This window comes from Sinohyriopsis cumingii, chromosome 2 (assembly GCF_028554795.1).
Source record: "Sinohyriopsis cumingii isolate HCF-2022 chromosome 2, ASM2855479v2, whole genome shotgun sequence".
Lineage (NCBI taxonomy): Eukaryota > Metazoa > Mollusca > Bivalvia > Unionida > Unionidae > Sinohyriopsis > Sinohyriopsis cumingii.
The window spans coordinates 3,499,149-3,522,359 of record NC_142962.1 but is presented as its reverse complement, the minus strand read 5'-3'; the positions used below and the strand labels follow the sequence as shown (position 1 = coordinate 3,522,359).

The following is a 23,211-nucleotide window of genomic DNA, read 5'->3' as shown; positions in this document are numbered from 1 at the left end:
CTGAAAAATTTTAAAAGCTATGTTAAAAATCTAAATGACACACACACACACACACACACACACACCCCAGCAAAGTATGCACTGGTGGAACACGATCTAAACTTCTTAGTTTAGCTCATTTAAAATAATACCCATATCTACCAGATTAATATGCCCCATGAAATCAGTCTATGCTGCTCACAGATGGATGTTTATTATGCATGAGCAACTAAAGTGCATGACTTGCATATCAATCAATGATGCAACAGGTTGAGCTGTGAATACCATATATAATCGCTTATAACAAGTCTAACTGCACACTGTACAGACCCAGACATAATGCATCAGCAAATCTGGTCTGTGCAGTTTGTTAGGATTAATCAGTAGAACTAATAACATAGATCCTGATCTGCAGGTGCATTATTCTGGAACTAAGATGATTGCAGTTGGACTTACAAGCGAGTACTGATCGTAGCTGCTATTACAATCTTCTGTCTGACAACTTTGGCCCCTAGGCTAGTATGTCAGTAAAAGTGGACAGCTTCATACAGAAAATGTTGTATAACATTTGTACTTGTCAGAATTCTGCATATTGGGCCACCTCACTGACATCATAAGTCAACTTTCTCAACTACATGTAGATATATGCATGCAGTCAGGGGCAGCATATCCTGACACCCCGTTCTTTTGAACATGTTTTTCTAATATGGCGAAGAACATACATTCTCAAAACCACTGAAGTAATGTGTGTGTGTTATTTGGATTTTTAATGAAGCTCTAACAATTTAAAGCAATGAAAGATCCACTTATTGTTTCCATACCTGTCATAATATTGTACAGTTGCATAAATACAAAAATACATTTTTAAAAAGCTGAATTCTAAAAATTCCCTTTTGAACAAATTTTTCGCAAGAACAAGTGGAAGCAAGTCAAATTTTACTACACATGTACACAAACCATATATCTAAGTTACAAACTTTCCACACAATCCTCTAAGTAGGGTGGGAGGAGAAGAAATAAGCTACATTCTCAGAATACCCCTTTTTGTGACATTTTTTCATTAAATATAAAATAATGGACCTGTTGAAAACAAGGACAATGACGAGATGAAAAATGATGAAACCCCTTTTCTCCACAAGTGTTCAAGAATTGTATCCAAACATTGCACCAAACAAATGTAAACTATACTGTTCATCACCAACCACATATCGAATCTAAAATGTTTCATAATATTCTCGAGTGGTGCAGAAGGTCCATTAGCAACAACAAGCTTTGTCTCAGATGGACAAACTGACACCATTTGATAACATCCTTGCTCCTTTTTATCAAAAGTTTTCAAAACAATTCCCTACATATGGGCCTGAGGGAAAGAATTTTTTTTTACTATATACATCTGTGCCAACTATATGGTGTATACCTACAAGACAAAGTTTCAACTATATGGTGTATACCTACAATACAAAGTTTCAACTATATGGTGTATATCTACAATACAAAATTTCAACTATATGGTGTATATCTACAATACAAAGTTTCAACTATATGGTGTATACCTACAATACAAAATTTCAACTATATGGTGTATATCTACAATACAAAGTTTCAACAAAACTGAAAAACATTTTCACGAGTCGCTTGAATATTTGCTACAACATTTATTACAAAAAATATGCTGTGGCCCCGAGTGGTCTTAAGCGCTCTCCATTATGGATCACTGCCATCTCACCTCTGTCTGCGTGGGTTTGAGTCTCAGATTTGGCCAATGTCGAGTCTCAGATTCGGCCAATGTGAGTATGTGAGAAAGCTTGCCAGTAGCTTCTCGGGGGTCTGTGGTTCTTTCTTGGGATTTCCCGGGTTCTTCCTCCACCATTAATACTGGCCACCATGTATAGCCTATCGTGTGCTGAAAAATGGCGTTAAACCCTACAACAACAAAAAAAATGTCCAAGGAAAAGATGATAGTACAGTACAAACTACAGTTAAGGTGGCAAAAACTGCCAAATCAAAAAAGATTTTATTTTTTATCGCAATGCTAGTACATTAAGCACTATCTACTATTTCCCTTTGTCACTTCAAAATTTTGCATACTGCCAAAATATGGAGGATAGGAGACAGTTTCTATTGCACCTGTGATCCTTACTGGTATTAGGTAACAGTTGTATGTAGCCATGAAACAAAAGGGATGTTATATCTTATCGATTTACAGGTCATCAACAGGTTTTGATCAAGAAATAATCTAAACATATCACCATAAGGACCCTTTAACTGATGTTAGCTCAAAAGATGAAGAAATACTAGTAGGTGATGAAAATGTACACCAATGTGTTGTGGACAGATCTGTCTGCAAACATTACTTGATTTTATGAACAGGTGACATGTTCTGGGAGCTGGTAGGAGGCCAGATCTGCTAGTACATTATGTGATGGCAGAATTGGATCCTTGCTGAAGAAGGATTCAACTGATAAATAAGTATATATATTTCATTGTCTTTAATGCACACTACAGTGGAAGTAGATGGTTTTGACAGTTTACCAATGTATTTTTTTCAGTCCCACAAAGCATGGTACTTCAGAAGTTTCCACTATTATGTATTGTATCTAAATTCCCCACCCCACTCCATAATCTTGTTATGATGAATTTGATGTTAATAAAGGGTGTTTTAATTTTTCTGGTTAAAACAATCTGAATTTTTTTATTTAAATATTACCAAATTAATTTTATTTATGAACCTTTATTGACAGGTTTGATGTGTCGTGTGTGCAAACATGGCAGCAGAATGGGATGTTGTAAATGATATCTGGGCCAAATCCAACTTGTAAAATGATACTGGGTCTTGACGAATTTTTTTTAATTCTTCAGTTTTATACAAGTATTATGTTAACGTGTTAAGTAAATGTATATTCCTTTATTGAACCAGAATTTTCAGGAGAGCAAATGAATCGAATCTCTCTAGTCCACTAAATATTTTCTGGTTTGTAGAGTCAGTATATTTGTTTATGGGCCCTCTTATACATATATACCTTGTCCAGGTGTTGGCATGCCACTCCAAAAGTTTCCTTGCCTACTATAACAATAGTGTAGCCAGTAGACTGCAGACCTCAGCATCAACACTTTCCATGTTTACCAACCAGCTCTCTAATATCAGCACTATCTTTTTCACAAGGGTCAGATGTTGTGTAAGCGGAATCACTCAAGTGACAATGTTTAGAAACAACATACACCTAGCAAATTCATCTACTACAGGTACTGACCATTAAATTGGCGGGGGTGGGGGGGGCTTATTTTCTTTCCAGCCTGACTATTTTCTTTGCCTCAAGATAAAATTATATTTTAAAGTGATATAGAGGATAAGTGTTTCATGGCTATATATGAAAACAAGAATATTTTAAAAATATTTTCAAAAAATCCTAGGACCTCCCCCCTCCCACAATTAAATGGGTTGGTCCTTAATATAATTGCACAATCTATACATTTGATATATTTTGTGGAATGTAGAGAAATACTGCCATACAAATTTTTTTGAGTTATCCAATGCTACTGTACAGTGAATAAATCTAGACCTGCCATACAGTTCACTTACTCAGCATGATTACACTAATGGCTGGGGTCCCTAGTGACCGAGTGGTCTAAAGCACTCACCGTTCCGGATCACTGCCATCTCACCTCTGTGTGGGTTAAGAGTCCAAGGCTCGCCTAATGTGGGTACGTGGGAAAGCCTGCCAGTAGCTTCTCACTGGTCAGTGGTTCTTCCCTGGGTTTTCCAGGGTTCTTCCTCCACCAGTTATCCTGGCCATCATGATAGCCTATCTTGTGCTGAAAAATGGCATTAAACCCTAGAACAACAACAACAACACTAATGACTTGAAATCATGTTAAGAAATAGCAAGACCAAAGATGTGTCTTGCCACTAATGTCACAACATGATATGTGTATTGCCACTAATGTCACAACATGACATGTGTATTGCCACTAATGTCACAACATGATATGTGTATTGCCACTAATGTCACAACATGATACCACATGTATGTTTTGCAGTTCGTATCAGTTGCACCTTGGCATTATTTGTACAGAGCTTGAAAAAGTTGCAGTTGGTTACTTGTCATGCTGGGCAAGTGAATTCAAACAATATACTTGCCCTGCATCAATTTTACTCATTCTATACTGTACATAATATTAAATCTGCTACCACGTAGCCAATCAGACAAGCAACTTATAAAAGTAACTTGCCCTTCCTCAGCCACTATGCATCAATACAAGCAGCAGCATTGAATGTGTTAGCCCTGCTTTCAAATGTAAAGACTATTTAAGTATGAAGACTATCTGTATGACATAACTGACGAGAAAATCTATGCATTTCTTTATAAGGTGACCTCACATATAAAATACTCAATGGACTACTTTATTCTGAGTAATGTTATATGAGAAAAAGCCACAACAGTTCATAAATCTTACAATATTTTCCAATATCAATTGAAAATCAATTGTATAAATACATCATTACTTTATGTTCATTGGTTTGCTTTGTGCTGTGTGAACACTTGGCAAAGGACAAGTCTTCATGGATATTTTGCCATTTAATCACTTGGTGACAGACAAGTCTTTCTGGATATTTTGCCCTGTAAACACTTGGTGAAGGACAAATCTTCCTGGATATTTTTTCACTTGTTTTGCATTTAATGCCAGTTCTTAGCACAAGATAAGACTATAATACATGTACATGTCAGCCAGTGTGAGAAAATTCCTTAAGAACCAGTGACCTATGGGAAGCTAGTGGAAGCCTTCTCACATACCCACACTGGCTGCATCTGAGACTCAAATCCACATGGACAAGTAAGATGATAGGGATTGGCAAAGGTGAGCACTTGGACGTTTTGCTGTTTAATTACTTGGTGAACAAGTCGTCTTCACTTGGTGAAGGACAAGTTAATGGGCATTTTGCTGCAAACCAAAAATTTAAAGCCCCCCCCCAAAAATAGATTTGGTTCTTGACCATGTCCTCTAATTTATTGTGTTGTCACTTGCACAAAATAGCATGGAGAAGCACTGCACTGCCATTATAATGAAACTGCCAATTTATATTTACTACTAATCCAACATTTTTTTCATTGCTCATTTATCAATTGGTTTTTTGGGGAAAATTGTTTATTTATGAGCCCATTCCAGTTGTGTGCTCCACTCGCCTTGATCACGCAGTAGCAATGTTCAAATTTGAACGATTTGACTTTGATTTGATGCAGTGGCTTGCTGCCACATCCAATGAAATTCAGACCCGAAGCACAAAAATATCTGATCAATTTGCCAAGGTGTAGACTGAGTAAATATACTAGAACCTTGCCTAGCAAAGATGGAATACCTATTGCATTTGTTTATATTTTTCTCTCCATCTTAATAAGATTAACTTCATAACTCTGCAAATTTATAAACATCTACTAATGGACACTGAATAAGCAAGTTCATTTTGTCCTTGTTTTGATGTCACCAAATGCTCTAGTTACAGCCAAAATCCCTTTCATCAATGGCAGGACCATCCATCCATATCATCCAAGGTCTGTTAAGCCTTTCTGTGTTCTGCCCGTTTAAGTTTGACTTCTGGGACATGTTGTAGAAAAATTCCCTTTTCAAATGTGCACTGGATATGAGGATTGCAACAGCAATTGAGTCTAATTTGACAAGATCACAATACACAACATATACTGTTCACAACTGTGCATCGTGTCTAAATGTTTGTAGCTCACTTTTAACACATTAACCCCTGGTGACGAGTTTAAGTGGCAGGAGGTAGTAGCCTACTGCTGAGCTCTGTAGCGTCAAGGTCATGTATGATACACTAAAGTGGGTGGTATTATAGAAAGGCAGACAGATGTAGCCTACAATGATACCAAAATACAGAGGGAAAAACCTCATTTTTTAGACCCAATTTTTTTCCACCCAAAATTCGCCTGTGGTCGGAATACAATTTTGTGTCCGGATTTTAGACTTTTTGGTCTCAGATCTAAGGCAGACTGGTATGAACTGAAAACAGGCAGATGAACCCTTGCAAAAAGTAGGATAAGATGGGCATTTGGAATAAAGAGTGGTCTCAATACGAAAATAATGGGTTTGTTTAGCAAAATAAAATACTTTTACCCTTCTGTTCATTCGCAAGTCAAATAGCCAAAGAAAAACGATGTTTCTAACACAACTAGGCAGTATGTTATTGGAAGATCACCTGGAAGTTGGTGTTTTCGGATGTATTCAGAAATAGAATTTCAGGCAAAAACGACAAACCTCCAGGGGTTAATGTATTAAAGCTTTTTTCCAGCTGAGTGTTGCCTTTAAGTATGAATGAATATGGAGTCCCTCAACATGAGATTTTGAACAACTTTGGTGATCTAATGTCAAATTTCTAAAGTCTGTATATTCAGTGGTAAAAAGGTTCGACTGACCAGTTCTTATGCACACATCACATCTCATCACACTATCATCATACACAAACCATGGGTAAGTAACAACTGAGCCACATATGCCCTGAATCATTTGCTCTGGTGATCATCCATTCAGTCTGAGTTCTTTCAGTCTCGGTGGGTGCTTGCGACTGCAGCTGAGGCTCTGCAATGAATTAGCAGGTCTACCAGAAATAAATTGTAACCGTACTCCGAGTCATTGAGACTGCAACAGCAACAATGTCATGAGCAAGTCAGCTGTTCTAATGCCAATGCTTTATTGATTTCATATTATATTTTTTAACTGCGTATCCCAACGTACATATATGATGTATATGCTGCATTTCTGTAACCCAGCCTGCAAATTACCATTTTCTTCAATAATTCTATTAGAGGCTGACCTAAGAAATGGTGTAAACAGGCTAACTACCAATAACAAATCTTGAAAAATTTCACTGATTGCTTGTACTGTAGTCAATGCTGCATTGTCTACATGTGTAAATGGCTTAGTTTAGTATACTGCCCAAAACCATTCACAAAATCAGTAATCATGTAAATGAACATGCATGTTGCAACAACTTTTTGAAATTAAATTATATACTTCCACATTTCTGCTAAAAATCAGTAGTTTAATAAGAGGTTTCTCTTAACTGCTGTTTTAAAGTAATGGATGGTTTACACATCCAACGTGTCCAAGCTGACAAAGCCTGGTTGTACCACACAGTACACAAGATAAAACAGGTTGATTTTCATGATCTTGTGAACAAACAAAAATCATTAAATCACCTTAGAACATGTTCATTAACAGAATCCTTGATGAACATTTTATTTTTTCAAGAAACACCATTTCATGTCTGTAAGCCACTGCAGTCTTTTATAGTTATTGTTGGTCCTACAAAACATCCCATCCCAGGCAGTATATCCAGCTGCATTATTTCAATTTTTATCCTGTCTAAATACCAGAAGTATGAAATAATGTCACAATGATCTTAAACATACTTTACCTAAATTATAAGACATACTAAGACATTGTTAAAGCTACGTTAAAAATCCAAATCACAACAATCTTCTTAGCTGCAGAGCGTTGAAACCATCTAAGATATTATTATGCAGTTTGGTTTTCAGATCAGTCACTGTGGCACCATACTGGTTGTAAGATCAGTAGCATCAATATTAAGGTCTAACTAGACATCACAGACTTTTGTTGGAAACCTCATGTTGATATAACCATCCCATTCAGAGAATTAGTGACATGATTTTCAATATGTCCATTGTGGCACCCATATTTGAGGTCAGATTAGCACCATTTTCATTCAGGAACAACCAGACATAATGACATGTTTTAGTGATACAACTTTCCATTCTAGAAAATTAGCAATAACAATTTTCAAGATGGCTGCCATAGTGGCCATAATGGATTGTCAGATTGGCACAATTTTCATTTAGTACAAACAAAACATCTTTCAGTCTTTCAGCTCATGTCACTATCCAGTAACAATATTTTCAAGATGACGGCTGTGGTGGACATGCTGTCTGTCTGGGTAGCATCATTTTCATTTAGGACCAACTAGACACCAGAAGAAATCTGGTGAAAACCCCAATCCAATAAGGCTTTCTGTCAGGAGTTGACCTCTGCTGTGGCCTAGTGGTTACAGCTTATGCCTCAGATGCAGGAGGTTGTGGATTCTAACCCTGGCACAGGTCAAGTTATACCAAAAACTTATAAAAATGGTACTGACAGCTGCCTCGCTAGGCGCTCAGCATTAAGAGGTTAGTGTTAGGACTGGTGGCCTGGTGTCAGGATAATGTGACTGGGTCTGTGGCATGATGCCCCAGTGCTAGACATCACTATAAGCTGCCGCACTGAAGACATCATAGCGATCTGACTGAAACATTGTTAAAGCTACATTAAAAAACTTCAAATCACAAATCAAGTGTAGTTGTAATAACAATATGTTCAAGATGGCTGCCACTGTTTCAAATATTTTAAGCACCTGACAAACTAAATCAGTTATGGCTACCTTGGCTGTTAATCATTCTAATTTATAAACAGTGTATATCTAACAAATGACTACTATTCTGTTGGCGAGTATAGCAGTACTCACAAGGTCTTTTTCCAATGAATCAAAACTTGTTCACACTGCAAGAAACAGATGGGGTAAATGATAGATTTGTACCAAAACAAGAGGAATTGGTGATGGAGTGGAGGGTAGAAGGGCTCGTTCTGCACAGCACCACGAATAATATATGCATCCATTTATCATTGAATTTCATCTCAGCATCTCAAAATGTAGCTAAAATTACTGAATTTGTTTCATGCATGAATGAATTAAGCATAAATCTTATTGGCATGTAATCCACCATGTCCATCGAGTTCTGGGAGATTCCATTTTTTGATATGGCAGGTAGGGAAGCAAACTTTTAATAGTAAAGACACCTATCTCTTTGTAGAAATAAAATAAAAATGCCTCACAAGAAGCTCCCAAGCCCCCAAAAAAATAATTGATGCTGTAACATACATGATTGAAAAACATTCCAAACGTGAACAGTGAACTCTACTGAAAAAATGTCTCTACGAACACCACCACCCCCACTTATGAAAACCACAACTCCAAGCAAGTCTAATTTAATGCTATAACAGGTTGTTTCACTTGTATAATATATTCACACCACCCGACGAGGTTGAAACTGAGAACAGCCACAGACCAAGAAACATCTATTACAATTTAACAAGTCTTGTATTCAACATATATTTCATTGTTGCATGCTAGTACTCTGGGCTCAGCTTTAAACATGGAAATAATTATTTACTTTTAAACTCCCAAAAACTTTAATTAAAACTTGGGAATCTCCACTTTGGGGGAAAGTAATACTGAGACAAAACCGCAAGTTTTGAGAAAGTTTGCCAGTTGCACATGGGTCAGTGGTTCATCTTAGCATGGAACATGTAAGTACTGGTATTGGGATTCTCAAGCACGCATGCATTTTGTTGTTGTTGTAGGGTTTAACTCAATTTTTCAGTACAAGATAGGCTATACATGGAGGCCAGTATAACTGGCGGAGGAAAAACCCTGGAAAACCACAGGAAGAATCACTGACTCACAAGAAGCTATTGGCAGGCTTTCTCATGTACCCAAGTCTGAGACTTGAATCCATGCAGAGAGAGGTTGAGTGCATTTTGAAATGGCTGACAAGAGAGAAGACAGCTCCCCATTTTCATTATGATGTATTTGTATTCTTTCTATAATTAGAATATTTTTGTCAACGAGCTGTTTGGATAGTTTACAGAACATAGTGACAATGATCAATATACACACTGTGTACTTTGAATTGCTCATCTTCAACCCAGTGACAATGATCAATATACACACTGTGTACTTTGAATTGCTCATCTTCAACACAGTGACAATGATCAATATACACACTGTGTACTTTGAATTGCTCAACATAGTGAAAATGATCAATATACACACTGTGTACTTTGAATTGCTCATCTTCAACACAGTGACAATGATCAATATACACAGTGTACTTTGAATTGCTCATCTTCAACATAGTGACAATGATCAATATACACACTGTGTACTTTGAATTGCTCAACACAGTGACAATGATCAATATACACACTGTGTGCTTTGAATTGCTCATCTTCAACACAGTGACAATGATCAATATACACACTGTGTGCTCTGAATTGCTCATCTTCAACATAGTGAAAATGATCAATATACACACTGTGTACTTTGAATTGCTCATCTTCAACATAGTAACAATGATCAATATACACACTGTGTACTATGAATTGCTCATCTTCAACACAAGGCCTGACATTCTAGAATGAGACTTTTGAATTATTTTACTTCTAATGCATTGCTGAGTGTCATGGACAATAATCCACTGTCATCCATGGCTGACTGTGCTGAGATTTCAATCAGATATGCATTAACCTGCTAAGCCAATCACTGCAAGCATGAGTTGAATATTCTCACCATCATGCTGAATGAGCCAATCAAAGCTTGTCTTCTAAATACAGACATTTATCAAAAGATAAAGATTGAAAACATACTGATGTGTAGGAGATTTTTACATTGTATTGTTGATGACAGACTCAAAACCAAAATGAAGTGGGTTCAAATCCGTCAGACCAGCCTGGGTCAGCTATCATGGTGTGGTCCATGAACAAGACATTTAACTCCAACTGCCTTGGCACTATCATGTAAAGCACCCAACCAAGCCCAAAAATAATATTTATGAAAGTGAAAACATCTTTCAGAACACATTTCTCACAGTCTCCCTAACACAGCATTCGTCCTTGTCCACTCTTGTGCACAAGACCCATACCAGTATATGGCATTTTTGCCACAAGACCCATACCAGTATATGGCATCTTTGGCACAAGACCCTTACCAGTATATGGCATTTCTGCCACAAGACCCATACCAGTATATGGCATCTTTGGCACAAGACCCATACCAGTATATGGCATTTTTGCCACAAGACCCATACCAGTATATGGCATCTTTGGCACAAGACCCTTACCAGTATATGGCATCTTTGGCACAAGACCCTTACCAGTATATGGCATCTTTTGCACAAGATCCTTACCAGTATATGGCATCTTTGCCACAAGACCCTTACCAGTATATGGCATCTTTGGCACAAGACCCTTACCAGTATATGGCATCTTTGGCACAAGACCCATACCAGTATATGACATCTCTGGCACAAGACTACATGACACCCTTAAGATGCATAAAAAAGATAAAAGATACAAGAAAATAAAAATAAAAAAAGGTTGTTACCGTATATTTAACACTGAAATAAGAACATTCAATGTTCACTGAACAGTGCATCCACTGCCAAAGAAGTGCAAGATAATCAATTTCATTGGCTGACAAAAATGTCTTACTGATTTTGATTATTTTGGGCAGTGATCAAAAGTACATGATCCATGATTATTGATGACATTTTCTGCAAAATCAATGCTACATTTAATGCAAAGGGAGGACACAAATCTGTACAATAAATTCTTTATAGAGGAATGGTTACATGAGGATATGGACTTCAAATCCCAGCATGGAAGGCTCATGATAGGAGAGGCTAATAGTATCAAAAGCTCTGGAATAATATTATTCACTTATCCAGCATTCTGTATTTTACATCAGTTATTGTGGAATCAGAATAAAGCACACTTTTCTGCTACATGTATTTTCAGTCAACTGAAATAGCATGACCCAAATAGTGGACAGCTGAGCTGTAGGTGGACTCTTCAATGACAGATTCAAAGCTTACAATACTGGAAAAGTGAACATTATTGCAGAAATTAATAAATCCATGACATGATAACCTGTGATAGTAAAACTTCTTTGAATTTCTTGTGAATGAACAAGAAACAAGTATGGGCATTTGCAACATCCATTTGTTTAAAACTTACTCCTTGTTTTGAACTATTAATTATTATGGGCACCATTTTTCCATTTCTGGAATGAACACTGCATGAAAATGTGCCTGCAGCACTGCCTGTCAGACCTACTTAATATAAGAACAGGTAGATCTGGGCTTTAATTGAAGGTGGTTCAATATCAATGAATTGGAATATTTACTCTAAAAATAGTGGGATGAGAATGGCAGAGACTGAAGACAGGATGACAATCAACAGGACTATCCTGGATCTTGTTCTGTATATTTTATTTTTATTTGATTTGACCTTTTCAAACAAACAATACATAGCTATTTTCTCTGTGAGTGTGTTTTTAAATATTAGGTTCATTATCAACAAAGATAAACATATTTGGGTCTGAGTAAAGTAAATTGGTATTTCCCATGGATAAGCTAGGTGTACCTTAGTGTCTACCACATTATTATAATTTTAGTAATAGATTTGCTTACACTATTTTTTATATAACATTTTTAGAAATGAACTTTGGACCTACATCCTGGCACTTTTGTATCATAATATTTTTAATATAATCTTGTTTACTTGAAAATTAATCATTTTTGCATTTAACATAATTCTACAATTATTTGTATTGTTGTGTTCACTATCTGATTTAGGTGAAATTATTTGTTATTCAATGGATAAACAAAGTGCCCTTCAATAATATTCTAGTATAGAAACATTAATTTGGAAATATGGTGAATTCAGACAAGGACATCCTGGATTATATTAATGTGATTAAATGGAAGCCTAAGTACATCATCACACTTCAGGCCACTGGCACATTAGTACATTCAAGACTACAGGCACATCAATACCTTCAGCAATGGATCTAATTTCAAGCACTACTGAAATTTAATTAGAACTGTATTCATTAGGACCATTGATATAACTTTTTGGATTATTTGCATTACTCCAAGTCCTTTTTAAATTTTTATTTTGTATTCTAGGGAAATAAATTATTTGTAGAACTTTTACAAAATTTGCTGGCTTTGCTCTTTTCTATTATTTCAAGACAACAGTCAATTTCCATCTTGGGGGACAGTACCTTGGTATGGGGCCAGGGAGAGGGGGTACTGAAAATATACTTTTTTCATCACATTACTTTTTACCTAAACTTTGTACATTATTTTACAAAATAATTTTAAAATGCTCAAGTTTATCTAGCTTTTTTATAATTACAATGCTCTTCCAAGGCTTCTGGTCCACATGATCCATAGTATTTCCAGTTACTTGCAAAGAGTAAACAGAGCTTTCCCTAGCAAACATGGTAAAGTAACTTTCTTAAAGTCTTCCTCAAGATAGATCTTGCAACTAGTCAGTTTGATTGGTAATTCTACACAATATTCCAGTTAGAAGAAATAGAATTTCTCTATGTCTATCCAAGTAAGAAAAGGTGCAATTTTTATATTCCAAAATTTACCGGTTTTTAAAACATTTAAATAGAGAGTGTTGGAATATTCCTTCATTTATATCTGAATAATTTCTCCAACAATAAACAACTAGTTTGCAATTGGAATGTATCACATTATAAATTAAGTGGTATAATTCTTTAATCAGTATATGGTGGCATTATTGTGTCCATCTTTTTATTTCTTATAATTACCCATAAAACCAAATAACCTCTGAGCTATTTTGTAAAACCTTCATGATCCCCAATGATGTTGAAACCACATCTGGAATAAATATATCTATAACAGTTTTGCCCATATCCTAACATGTTATTAATTAAAGTCACAAATTTTAAAGTTTTATATTTTTTCTACAACCATTAATAAATTATATGTTCCATCTTTTGGGGATTTGGACTGTGAAAGGTCATTTTCTACAATGAACAGAATAAGAGTGAGGTCAGGAACAGGTTAGCACAGAAAGTGCTTATTTACCTTATGACAACTAGTACTGAAGTACTTTGCCTAAAACACTTTCATTTTAATGTGGTAGTCAAAACATACTGTATGGAGAAAATGGAGAAATAATATAATTTATTTAAATTCAAACAAATTATTCTGACATTGAATCATTTTATAAATTTTATAACTTAGGGCAATTAAGAATCTGATGTAAATATATGTAATTTAGTTATATTTCATTGATATTTTTTTAACTTAAATCAAACTACACATTTTTTAAAACATTTTATATCACCAACACTCACCTACCCAGTAGCTACCAAAAATTTCTGGGGAGATCACTGCATGTGGGGGAATGGATATGTCTGCCATTGGTTCAAACTGAATAGTTAAATCAATGTCAATTGGTTTGAATAGCATCGCCTGTGCAAGCTGTACTGTGTGCGCAGTTTAAACTGGTTTTCTGTTCCTTGATTAATATGCCAAACTTCCAAAGCAATCACAGTAAACCAATCAAAACAATGGACCATTGTACCTGTGTTATAGTATATTACAACCACCCAATTTTTTCCACTGATCTCAAAAATGGCACAGACAACTATAAAAAATGCAAACACCTGCTACAGGCAGAAAAATCTCATCCCTATCTAGTGTAGCATAAGAAATACTTGTTTTTTCTACGCAGGTCTATGTACCTTCATTTTTATTCTGGTATATTTGTTCCACCTTAGTATTATTTATATTTGTACACTTACTCAATAATACAGATTTTTTAATACTCTACCTCCCTTAAAAAGGCATACATATACCTTACTTTATTTAAATCCCCTCCCTAACTTTGATTATAATCATGCGCATAAATTTGACTTAAAATATCTTTAATTAACAAACTCGTATAAGAAAGCACAATTTTATCTCAAGTGGATCGCATCATTCATCAACCAAAAACTGAAGCATTTATACCTAAAAGTGCATTCTGAGAAAACAAGATATCTGTACTTCAGATGTGATGATCTTAAATTGAGTCCATCTCACTCACTGACATGCACCAGATATGATTTTAGTCAAATATGAAAAAAATCTTACAAATCATTGTTGTATATCTATCAATGTGATTTTGATTTTAGGAAACATCAGCACTGTAAGGCTACATAGCCCCACATAAAATTAAGAACACAAGAAGTGAATATCAAAAAGAAAGAAAAGGACATGTGCCCAGCAATGGCTTTATGCAATGATACCAGTGATGATTCTTTATAAATACAGACTTGCTTGTATACTTTTTAGCTATATTTCATTGATGTTTTTTAAAAATACTTTTATCAAAATGCACAATTTAAAAACATTTCAGGACACCAACAATCCCATAACCCAATGCTACCAAAAATTTCTACGTAGATCACTGCAGGTCGTGGAATTGATGTCTGCCATTGGTTTGAATTGAATAGTTAAATCGAAGTTGACTGGTCTTAATAGCATAACCTGTACTAGCTGCACTGTGTGTGCAATTTAAACTGGTTTTCTGTTCTTTAATTAATATGCCAAACTACCAAAGCAAGTATTATTGCATTTGTACACTTACTCAATAATACAGATTATTTTTTAAACTACCTCTCCAAAAAAAGACATAAATGTACCTTACTGTGCTTAAATCCCCACCCCACCCCATAGCTTTAATTATCAACATGTGCCTAAATTTGGCTATTTTCAATCATGGAACTCAAACAAGAAAGCACAATTTTATCTGGTGTGGATCGCATCATTCATCAACCAAAAACTGTAAAGCAGTTATACCTAAAAGTGCATTCCGATTGTAACACATCAACCAAAAACTGTAAAGCATTTATACCTAAAAGTGCATTCCAAGTGTAACATCATTCATCAACCAAAAACTGTAAAGCATTTATACCTAAAAGTGCATTCTGTTAAAACTAAGTACAAGTAATTTGATGTGATGATCTTAAACAGAAACACCATCTCACTTACTAGCATGTACCAGGTTTGACTATTTTAGTCAAATATGATTTTTTTTACAATTCAGTTTTGTGTATCTGATCAATGATAGTGGATTTTAGGGTACATAAGCACTGTAAGGCTATACAGAACCATATAAAATTAAAACGTCAAGTGAATATCAAAAAAGAAAGAAAAGGACACATGTCATGCAATGGCTTTATGCAATGATACCAGCATGATTCTTTTGTAAACACTTACTCACTTGCATACTTTTTTTATATTCCTTCAATACTAATGTGTTACCGATATATATGGTACTGAAAGCAATTATATGAAATCACTTGCCAGAATCAGATTTCCCATAACCAACAAATATGGTCAGCTGGTTGGATTTTTTCACAAAAAATTACCTACAATTACCTACAATTACCCATGAGCAAAAAGTTTATATTAATATAATAACAGTTAATTCTTTCCTCAATGTACTTTTATCACTTGCTGACTATTTAATGGTAGCCAAGGACACTTAAAGGTCAAATAGGTTTTATCTAAAATACTTGTAAATGTTATATCTGTCATTCCTTAAAAGAAAATACTGTTGTGTACTTCACAAATGATTTAGTGTTGTCAAAGGGTCACTCAAAGTTGGAGCAAGCATTACATCCCCTTGATGTATGTGCAGAAATAACTGCAGCTGTGAAAAGTTTAACATACCAATACAAACATATTTGAGACAAGCAAAAGATTATAAAATACAGAGCAATATTAAGGAAATTTAGAAAAGTATACAGCCACCAACACAATATATAGTCAATGATGGGTAGAAAACAAATGAAAATGGAAAGACGCTCATGGTTGTGATGAATTACAATTACATGTATTCTGTGCAGTGTTTTACCCTGATGGCCTGCTCAATGAGTTTATAAGATTAGAGTCCCTTGAATAGACACACTCAAATGGCTGAAATAACTTTCAATGAATCCAAGATATGTCCATTTCTTCCAAGTAACTATAGAGTATTCAGGCCATCATTTATATTCTTGAGAAACACCAACATATCAAATTTGATAAAAACACGCTAACATTAAAGTTACCAGACATAACTGTTTATAAATCAACTACAAACAACAAAGATTCTGATCTTCAATTGCATAATGTTCCTGCAGATCTGGGTCTATGTTGTTTATTCTACTGATTACTCCTAACGAACTGCACAGACCCAGATATGATGGCACATTAGACGATGGGACTTCAATGTCTCTGCAATTTACAAGTGGAATAGATTTTATAGTGAGTATAAATGATATTCTTCAGATATATCAACAAACTGATTAAATGATAAATCCATTCAAACAGTAAAAAAGCCTGCAATAACATGCTCCATTATAACACAAATCAGGTCCTGAAATTTTACAATAATTTCTTTAAGTATTACAAAGTTTTGTGTCCAAAATAAATCAGCTTTTAATAGCTTGGCAAGATATACTGTACTCTAAGATTTCAAACTTTTCTGATTGTGAATGTTTAAATAAATGCACTCTGATCTCAGCTTCTTTCATAAAAGATGTCAGCTCTCATAAAGATAATTAATCAAAGTATTATTGAACAATCAACAACAAGGTCATTAAGATTTGTGCTTGTCTTCAATTTATCCCAAGTTCAATCATTGCATAGTACAGGACAAACAATATCCAACAGATGTTTGCTCAGTCTACAGGCATAATACAACCATGAAGCAAACAATGTAGTGGTTGAAAAAAGTTCCTCACCCAAATTTATATATATTTACCTACCTAATTAAGTGATTTCTAACCATCATGGTCAATCTTGCTGCTTAAGATCACTGAAACTGTCAGGCAATGCTTTATAAGAACATTTAAAATGAAAGCCACCATCTTGCAACATCAGCAGAACACACTTCCTGCATTTAGTATTTAATTCGTTTGTGGAACATATTTGTAAATTTGTTGATTTAAGGGATATATAATCTACATGTCACCAAAAGAACCCTTCATCCGACGGTACCTGCACAGCCACAAGAAATACCAGTGCAGCCAAATCTGAATGCAGATAATTGCAGCTTTTAATGAATACGTGAAATCAGCCCCTCACCTGAAAATCAATGTCATCACGGGTGAAGGCTGATTTATCTGCCTAAATAAGCTAGCAACTGCCGGAGAAGTGAGTAAAAAGCAGGATTCAGATGAATGCAAGTCCGAGCCTCTAAAAATCATTGATTATAGTGTAAGAAATTTATAATTAACAGTCCAATAATACCTGCCCAACCCCAACCCCCCATAAAATCACACCAACAATTCAACCACTAACAGAAAAATCTTGCATTCTATTTGCAACACTTTTGTTTACTTTAATAAATTGCCCTATATTTACACAATTATTTCCCACCACCTAAATTTTTTGTTACAGAACTGACCATGCCTCGTCTTCTACTTAACACATTAACCCCTGGAGGTTTTAGTCGTTTTCACCTGAAATTTGAGTAGGAAACACATTTTGAAAGCTATTTCAGAATACATCCTTACACATCAACTTCCAGGTGATTTTCCAATAACCTAATGCCTAGTTGTGTTAGAAACATCATTTTTCATTGGCTATTTGGCTCGCGCATGAGCAGAAGGGTAAAAAAAATTTTGTTTTTTTTAGCTTAATGGACCCATTATTTTTGTATTGAGACCACTCTTTATTCCAAATGCCCATTTTATCCTACTTTTTGCAAAGGTTCATCTGTCTGTTTGCAGTTCATGGTCAGCATAACAGGTAACAATTAAGACATACATATGGGCCAGGCTTGCAATAAATTTACTCACGGGATGGGATATGCTCTGCTTGTGACATGAATTGAATTTTAATTAGAGTACATTTGATAGCAGTCAGATCAATGGAAGAGGTTGATTTCAGCTTAATGCCAACAGCGGAAAATGACAAAGTTGTAAAACCAGAACAAAAGTTTGAGGTGAACTGCCATAATAAAATGGTCTGTGGTTAACACTTGATGGTGCAGTGCCATTACAAGATGGTCTGTGGGAGACGCTAGATGGTGCAATGCCATTATAACATGGTATGTGGGAAAATACTAGATGGCACTGCACTTCCAGTGTTTCCTACAGACCATTTTATAATGGCATTGCAAGATCTAGGTTCCCACAGACCATTTTAGGATTGCACTGCACAATCGAGTGTTTCCCACAGACCATTTTATAATGGCACTGCAAGATCTAGGTTCCCACAGACCATTTTAGGATTGCAGTTCCCACAGACCATTTTAGGGTGGCAGAGCATCATATTTTGTTAACCAAAAAGTTGCTCTTTCTTCTGCTCCAAAATGCCTCTTTTGGTGTCTCGCTAATAAATCAGGTGCCCCCGTGTATGATGCAATGTCTAAGCTTGTAAGCAAAAGTTTGGGGTTTTTCTTCAACTTTGCACAGCAGTTTATCACTCCATGAACAGTTGTCATGTCAATGTGTAGATATAATGAAAGGGATTCTTTCCAACCTGAATTGTCTTTTTCCTGTCTCACAAGTCGCTTATGGCCTTAATATAATCCTAAAATCGTCAGTGCTAATGTATGTGTGCCCAAAGTAGATTAATACCATGTGATGATGCTCATGACTGTGTCCAAACAATTAACAGTGTTCTGCATGCCAGTGAATAGAAATGATTAAATATGATTAACGGGACTATCTTTTTCAAACTGGTTAAGATAGTTCCTGAATGACGCCATCAGCCACCATATCTGGTCAACTGGCAGATTTACCGCTGACTTTATATGGTGTTTGGAAACTGAAATAAATTCTCTGAATCTCAAAGATCCTTTTATGAAAATTACGTGAATAAACAGAACACAAATGTTACTTTCTGTTACTATCTATATTTATGATTTATAAGTTGACTTTGCTTCAGTGTGCCTTGTTAAAAATTGTAAAATTTGGTTATCACATGTAGAAGAAACTGCCAGGTTGCACATCGTCCAGGTAAAATGGGCAGAATATCGTCTGCTAATGACCTTATCAGGAAGTATCTATTCTTTGTCGAGTTTGACAGTGGTTTGGTGTTGTTAAACTTCTTATTCTAAATGACTCGATTATTCCCATTCATCAGAAATCTGTGATTAGGCAGTGTTTATATTTTACAACATATATAGTTGCTGCTTTGGGTTTAATGCCATCAGTCAGCACGTGATACATGGTGGCCAGTATAACTGGTGGAGGAAAAACCAAGAAAATAACTCAGAATTATAGACACATGGGAAGCTACTGGCAGTTTTGTCGCATATCCCTATTGGCAAAGCCCGAGACTCGCACCCACAGACAGGTGAGATGGTAGTGATCTGTAATGGCAAGCACTTTAGACTACTAGACAACATTGGACCCCTATATATACAGTTGTCTGTCAAAATGTATGAACACGTATGCCATCTGATGAATATGTATAAATCGTAATCAATCGTAGAACTTGGCTTTTTATACTTAAAGCTTTGCATACTAATTCTTATATGCATTTAAGATCATAAAAGGTAAAAACCTAACACAAATTTATTGTCTTGGAATTTTTCTCTACAAGTATGTATTAAATTTAATGAACAAGTAACATAATAATAATACTGTTACCAGTATTTTTTATTGTTTTTTTTTAAATATAAAATGAACGCTACACTGTGATAAAACCAACATTGCTCTTCAAATTCTAAAAGTGAACTGAAGGTGTCCTCTGTGTATTGAACATGCTCTCTGACCACAATGATTTCAATTCCTTACACAGTCTATGAAAACATTACATGCCCTCTGATCACGATGATTACAATGCCTTACACAGAGTCTATGGAAACACTACATGCCCTCTGAACATGATTACAATGCCTTACACTGAGTCTATGGAAACACTACACGCCCTCTGAGTGATTACAGTGCCTTACACAAGTCTATGGAAACACTACAGACCGATGCCCTGTAGTAGGCTCTTTTGTTCATAATATGGTTTTTAGTGTAAAGGACAAAATTTTACAGGTGGTCACAGATGGCAAAGGTAAATGCTGATAACAGACAGTGAAAACCCTTTATAAAATATCCCAGATCATCAATTTAGCACCACCCTTAGAAGAACAGTTTAATCTTATTTCCTTAGCATCTTAGTAGTTTTCTGTATATTCAAAACTGAAAACATCTGAGAAATGTACACTGTAAAATAGTTCATCTACAGCTCGTTTTAATGTTGCCCAGTCTACCAACATTACATAAAGTTTCTTGTAAAAGAGTGTCATTCTCTGCATGTGCAGATGAGCCACAGACAAGAGCCAGTTATATCAATGGGCTGCTGAGCCAACTGACCCATGTCAAGTCCACAGTCAGTCACAGGGCCAACTAACCCATGTCAAGTCCACAGCCAGTCACAGAGATGGGCAACAGGGCCAACTGACCCATGTCAAATCCACAGCTAGTGGTAGAAAAAAGAAGAGTTCATTACCATTCAGAAAGGTGGTATCTGAAGTATCTGTTCTATATGAAAAGAAAGTTAAGGCACCACTGGTTAAAAACTGAAAGAAGTTTAATTGCAAATTTGTAGCCATATAAAATTATAAGGACCTTGTTAATAACTGATCTTGTCACAAACTGATTTGAAGAAAAAAGCTACACTACAATCTTCTGATTCCTTCATTGCATCAACTCTAAACTTGCATACATGTGATTCTACCGCTAGTGGGATAAAAATACTAAAAACCTTCTACAGCACAAACCATTTTATACTTAAATCAGCCCCCACCCCACCCCCGATCCCCCATTAACAATTGTTAGGCAGCGAGTGGCAGCTATACAACAAGCTTTAAAATGATTCCCATACTGTTGTGATTTAAAGAGTTTGATGACAATGGTGGGATATTTATGCACCTATTATAAATGGTAAAGGGATCAAAGGCATTCCCTTGCAAATCTTTAATTAAAAATCAGCTGACTCTAAGCAGTAGAGATAAAATGGTGAGACCAACCAAAATATGACTTGGGCATAAACACTTGCATACACCTTTTTTGTTGTCTTCTTTAATTATTATTGTGCTTTCAAGGTATTTTGAAGGAAAAATATTTATGGGAATCTATTTTTGTCAATTCATGTCAAAAGGATGACTTGTGTGCTTTCTCCCAATGCTAAAAAAATCCAGCAAACAAATATTTCCAGTATAACAATGCCTGGAATTTTATTTTGAGTTTAAGCTGGTGCTGGCAAGAAGCAAAGGTACAGAGTCTGTATTGTGTGTTCATGCAAAGGAGATTTTAAGATAGCATATGGGGGAAAGAAATTAGAATCACAATGACAGACATCAGTGAACACTGGGTGCTAAACTTATGAATGCTTAAAAATGCTTCTGAGTTCACTTTTTTTAAATCAATGCTGTGAACTAAGAGATATACAATTCAAAATATCCAATAATCCTATTAAAATTAAGTAATAAAACCATCTGAATCAGATTCGTGTTGAAAACTTTGTATAATTATAATGAAAAGAATACCTATGGGAACAAATTCAATTTTTTCTTCTTCTTTATATGCCTTAAAACGTGTAAGTTTTATGCCCATCATTTATTTTACTGATTTGGAAGACCTTACTAGCAGTTCCAACTCTGGAAATCTACTGACGTTCTATGATATGCATGATGTAGGTTAACCTTTTTCTTCCATGTATCATCTGACGACGAAAAAGCTGTGATGCAAATTATCGTATATTGATCAATTTTTCCCCCAGAATTTTCAAAATGAAAAGATGTCACTACAAATATACACCTATATGGAGGATTTCTGAATGTAGCACAACCACATCGTTCCCTACATGTCAAACCAGACTGTATCCGTGATGCTTTCACCATTTCTGTGTTGGAAATTCAACTAACATCGATGAGGCTTATTAAACACAATAGGGCGGGGCCCCTTATTCTTGACGGAATCACCAGCAAATAGAAGGAATTAACAGCTTCCCTTTCTCTTTCATGCTTGAAAAGAGTCATTTTATTTGGAAAATGTTGCCTATCGTCTTTCCTAAAATGAGTAAACAGAGTGGGTTCAGGCAACCGGAAAGCTATGCGTTCGTATACTGTGCATGGTTTCACAGAAAGGAAGTACAGGATGAAGAGATAGGAGAGAAATTGTATTTTTACTTACGTCATCCCACTTTATAAATTTATTTCCCTTAATTAAAGATTCCGGAACACTAATCGGTTTCAACTGACAGACATGTACAGCTGGTTTAGCTCCCGCCATGCTGGAAACATAGTTGTATACGTCCAAAGGGTCCAAATATACATTTACTATGCGGGAATGTGCACATTCTGTTGTAGGGGTGGCAGCTCACAAGTCATGACCTAGCAATGCACGAATAATAAAACATAAGTTAGTGATTTTTCATGATAAAGAGATAACCTTTACGTAAAGCTTATTATGCGAAATACAGTGCACTAACTTGTTAGAAATTTTAATTTAAACCAAAGTGAGCTCGCCCATTCATGTCGCCAGATCAAAATGGCGGTTATCATCCAGGTGTATCTACTAGGGTCATG

At 35.6% G+C, this 23,211-nt stretch overlaps 1 protein-coding gene across 6 annotated transcripts in view; it reads right to left on the bottom strand.

Moving 5' to 3' along the window:
* Positions 1-22,947, bottom strand: part of LOC149804253 (1-phosphatidylinositol 4,5-bisphosphate phosphodiesterase beta-1-like) — a 292,443-nt gene extending 269,496 nt beyond the window's left edge. For all 6 annotated transcript variants that reach the window (XR_016415204.1, XR_016415202.1, XM_089938161.1 and 3 more), the window contains exon 1: positions 22,817-22,947. Coding sequence is in view for 4 of the 6 variants with exons in the window: in XM_089938161.1 (XP_089794287.1) it covers positions 22,817-22,915 (99 nt within the window). In the remaining 2 variants the exon portion in view is untranslated. The remainder of the gene's footprint in view (positions 1-22,816) is intronic.
* Positions 22,948-23,211: the final 264 nt, after the last annotated feature.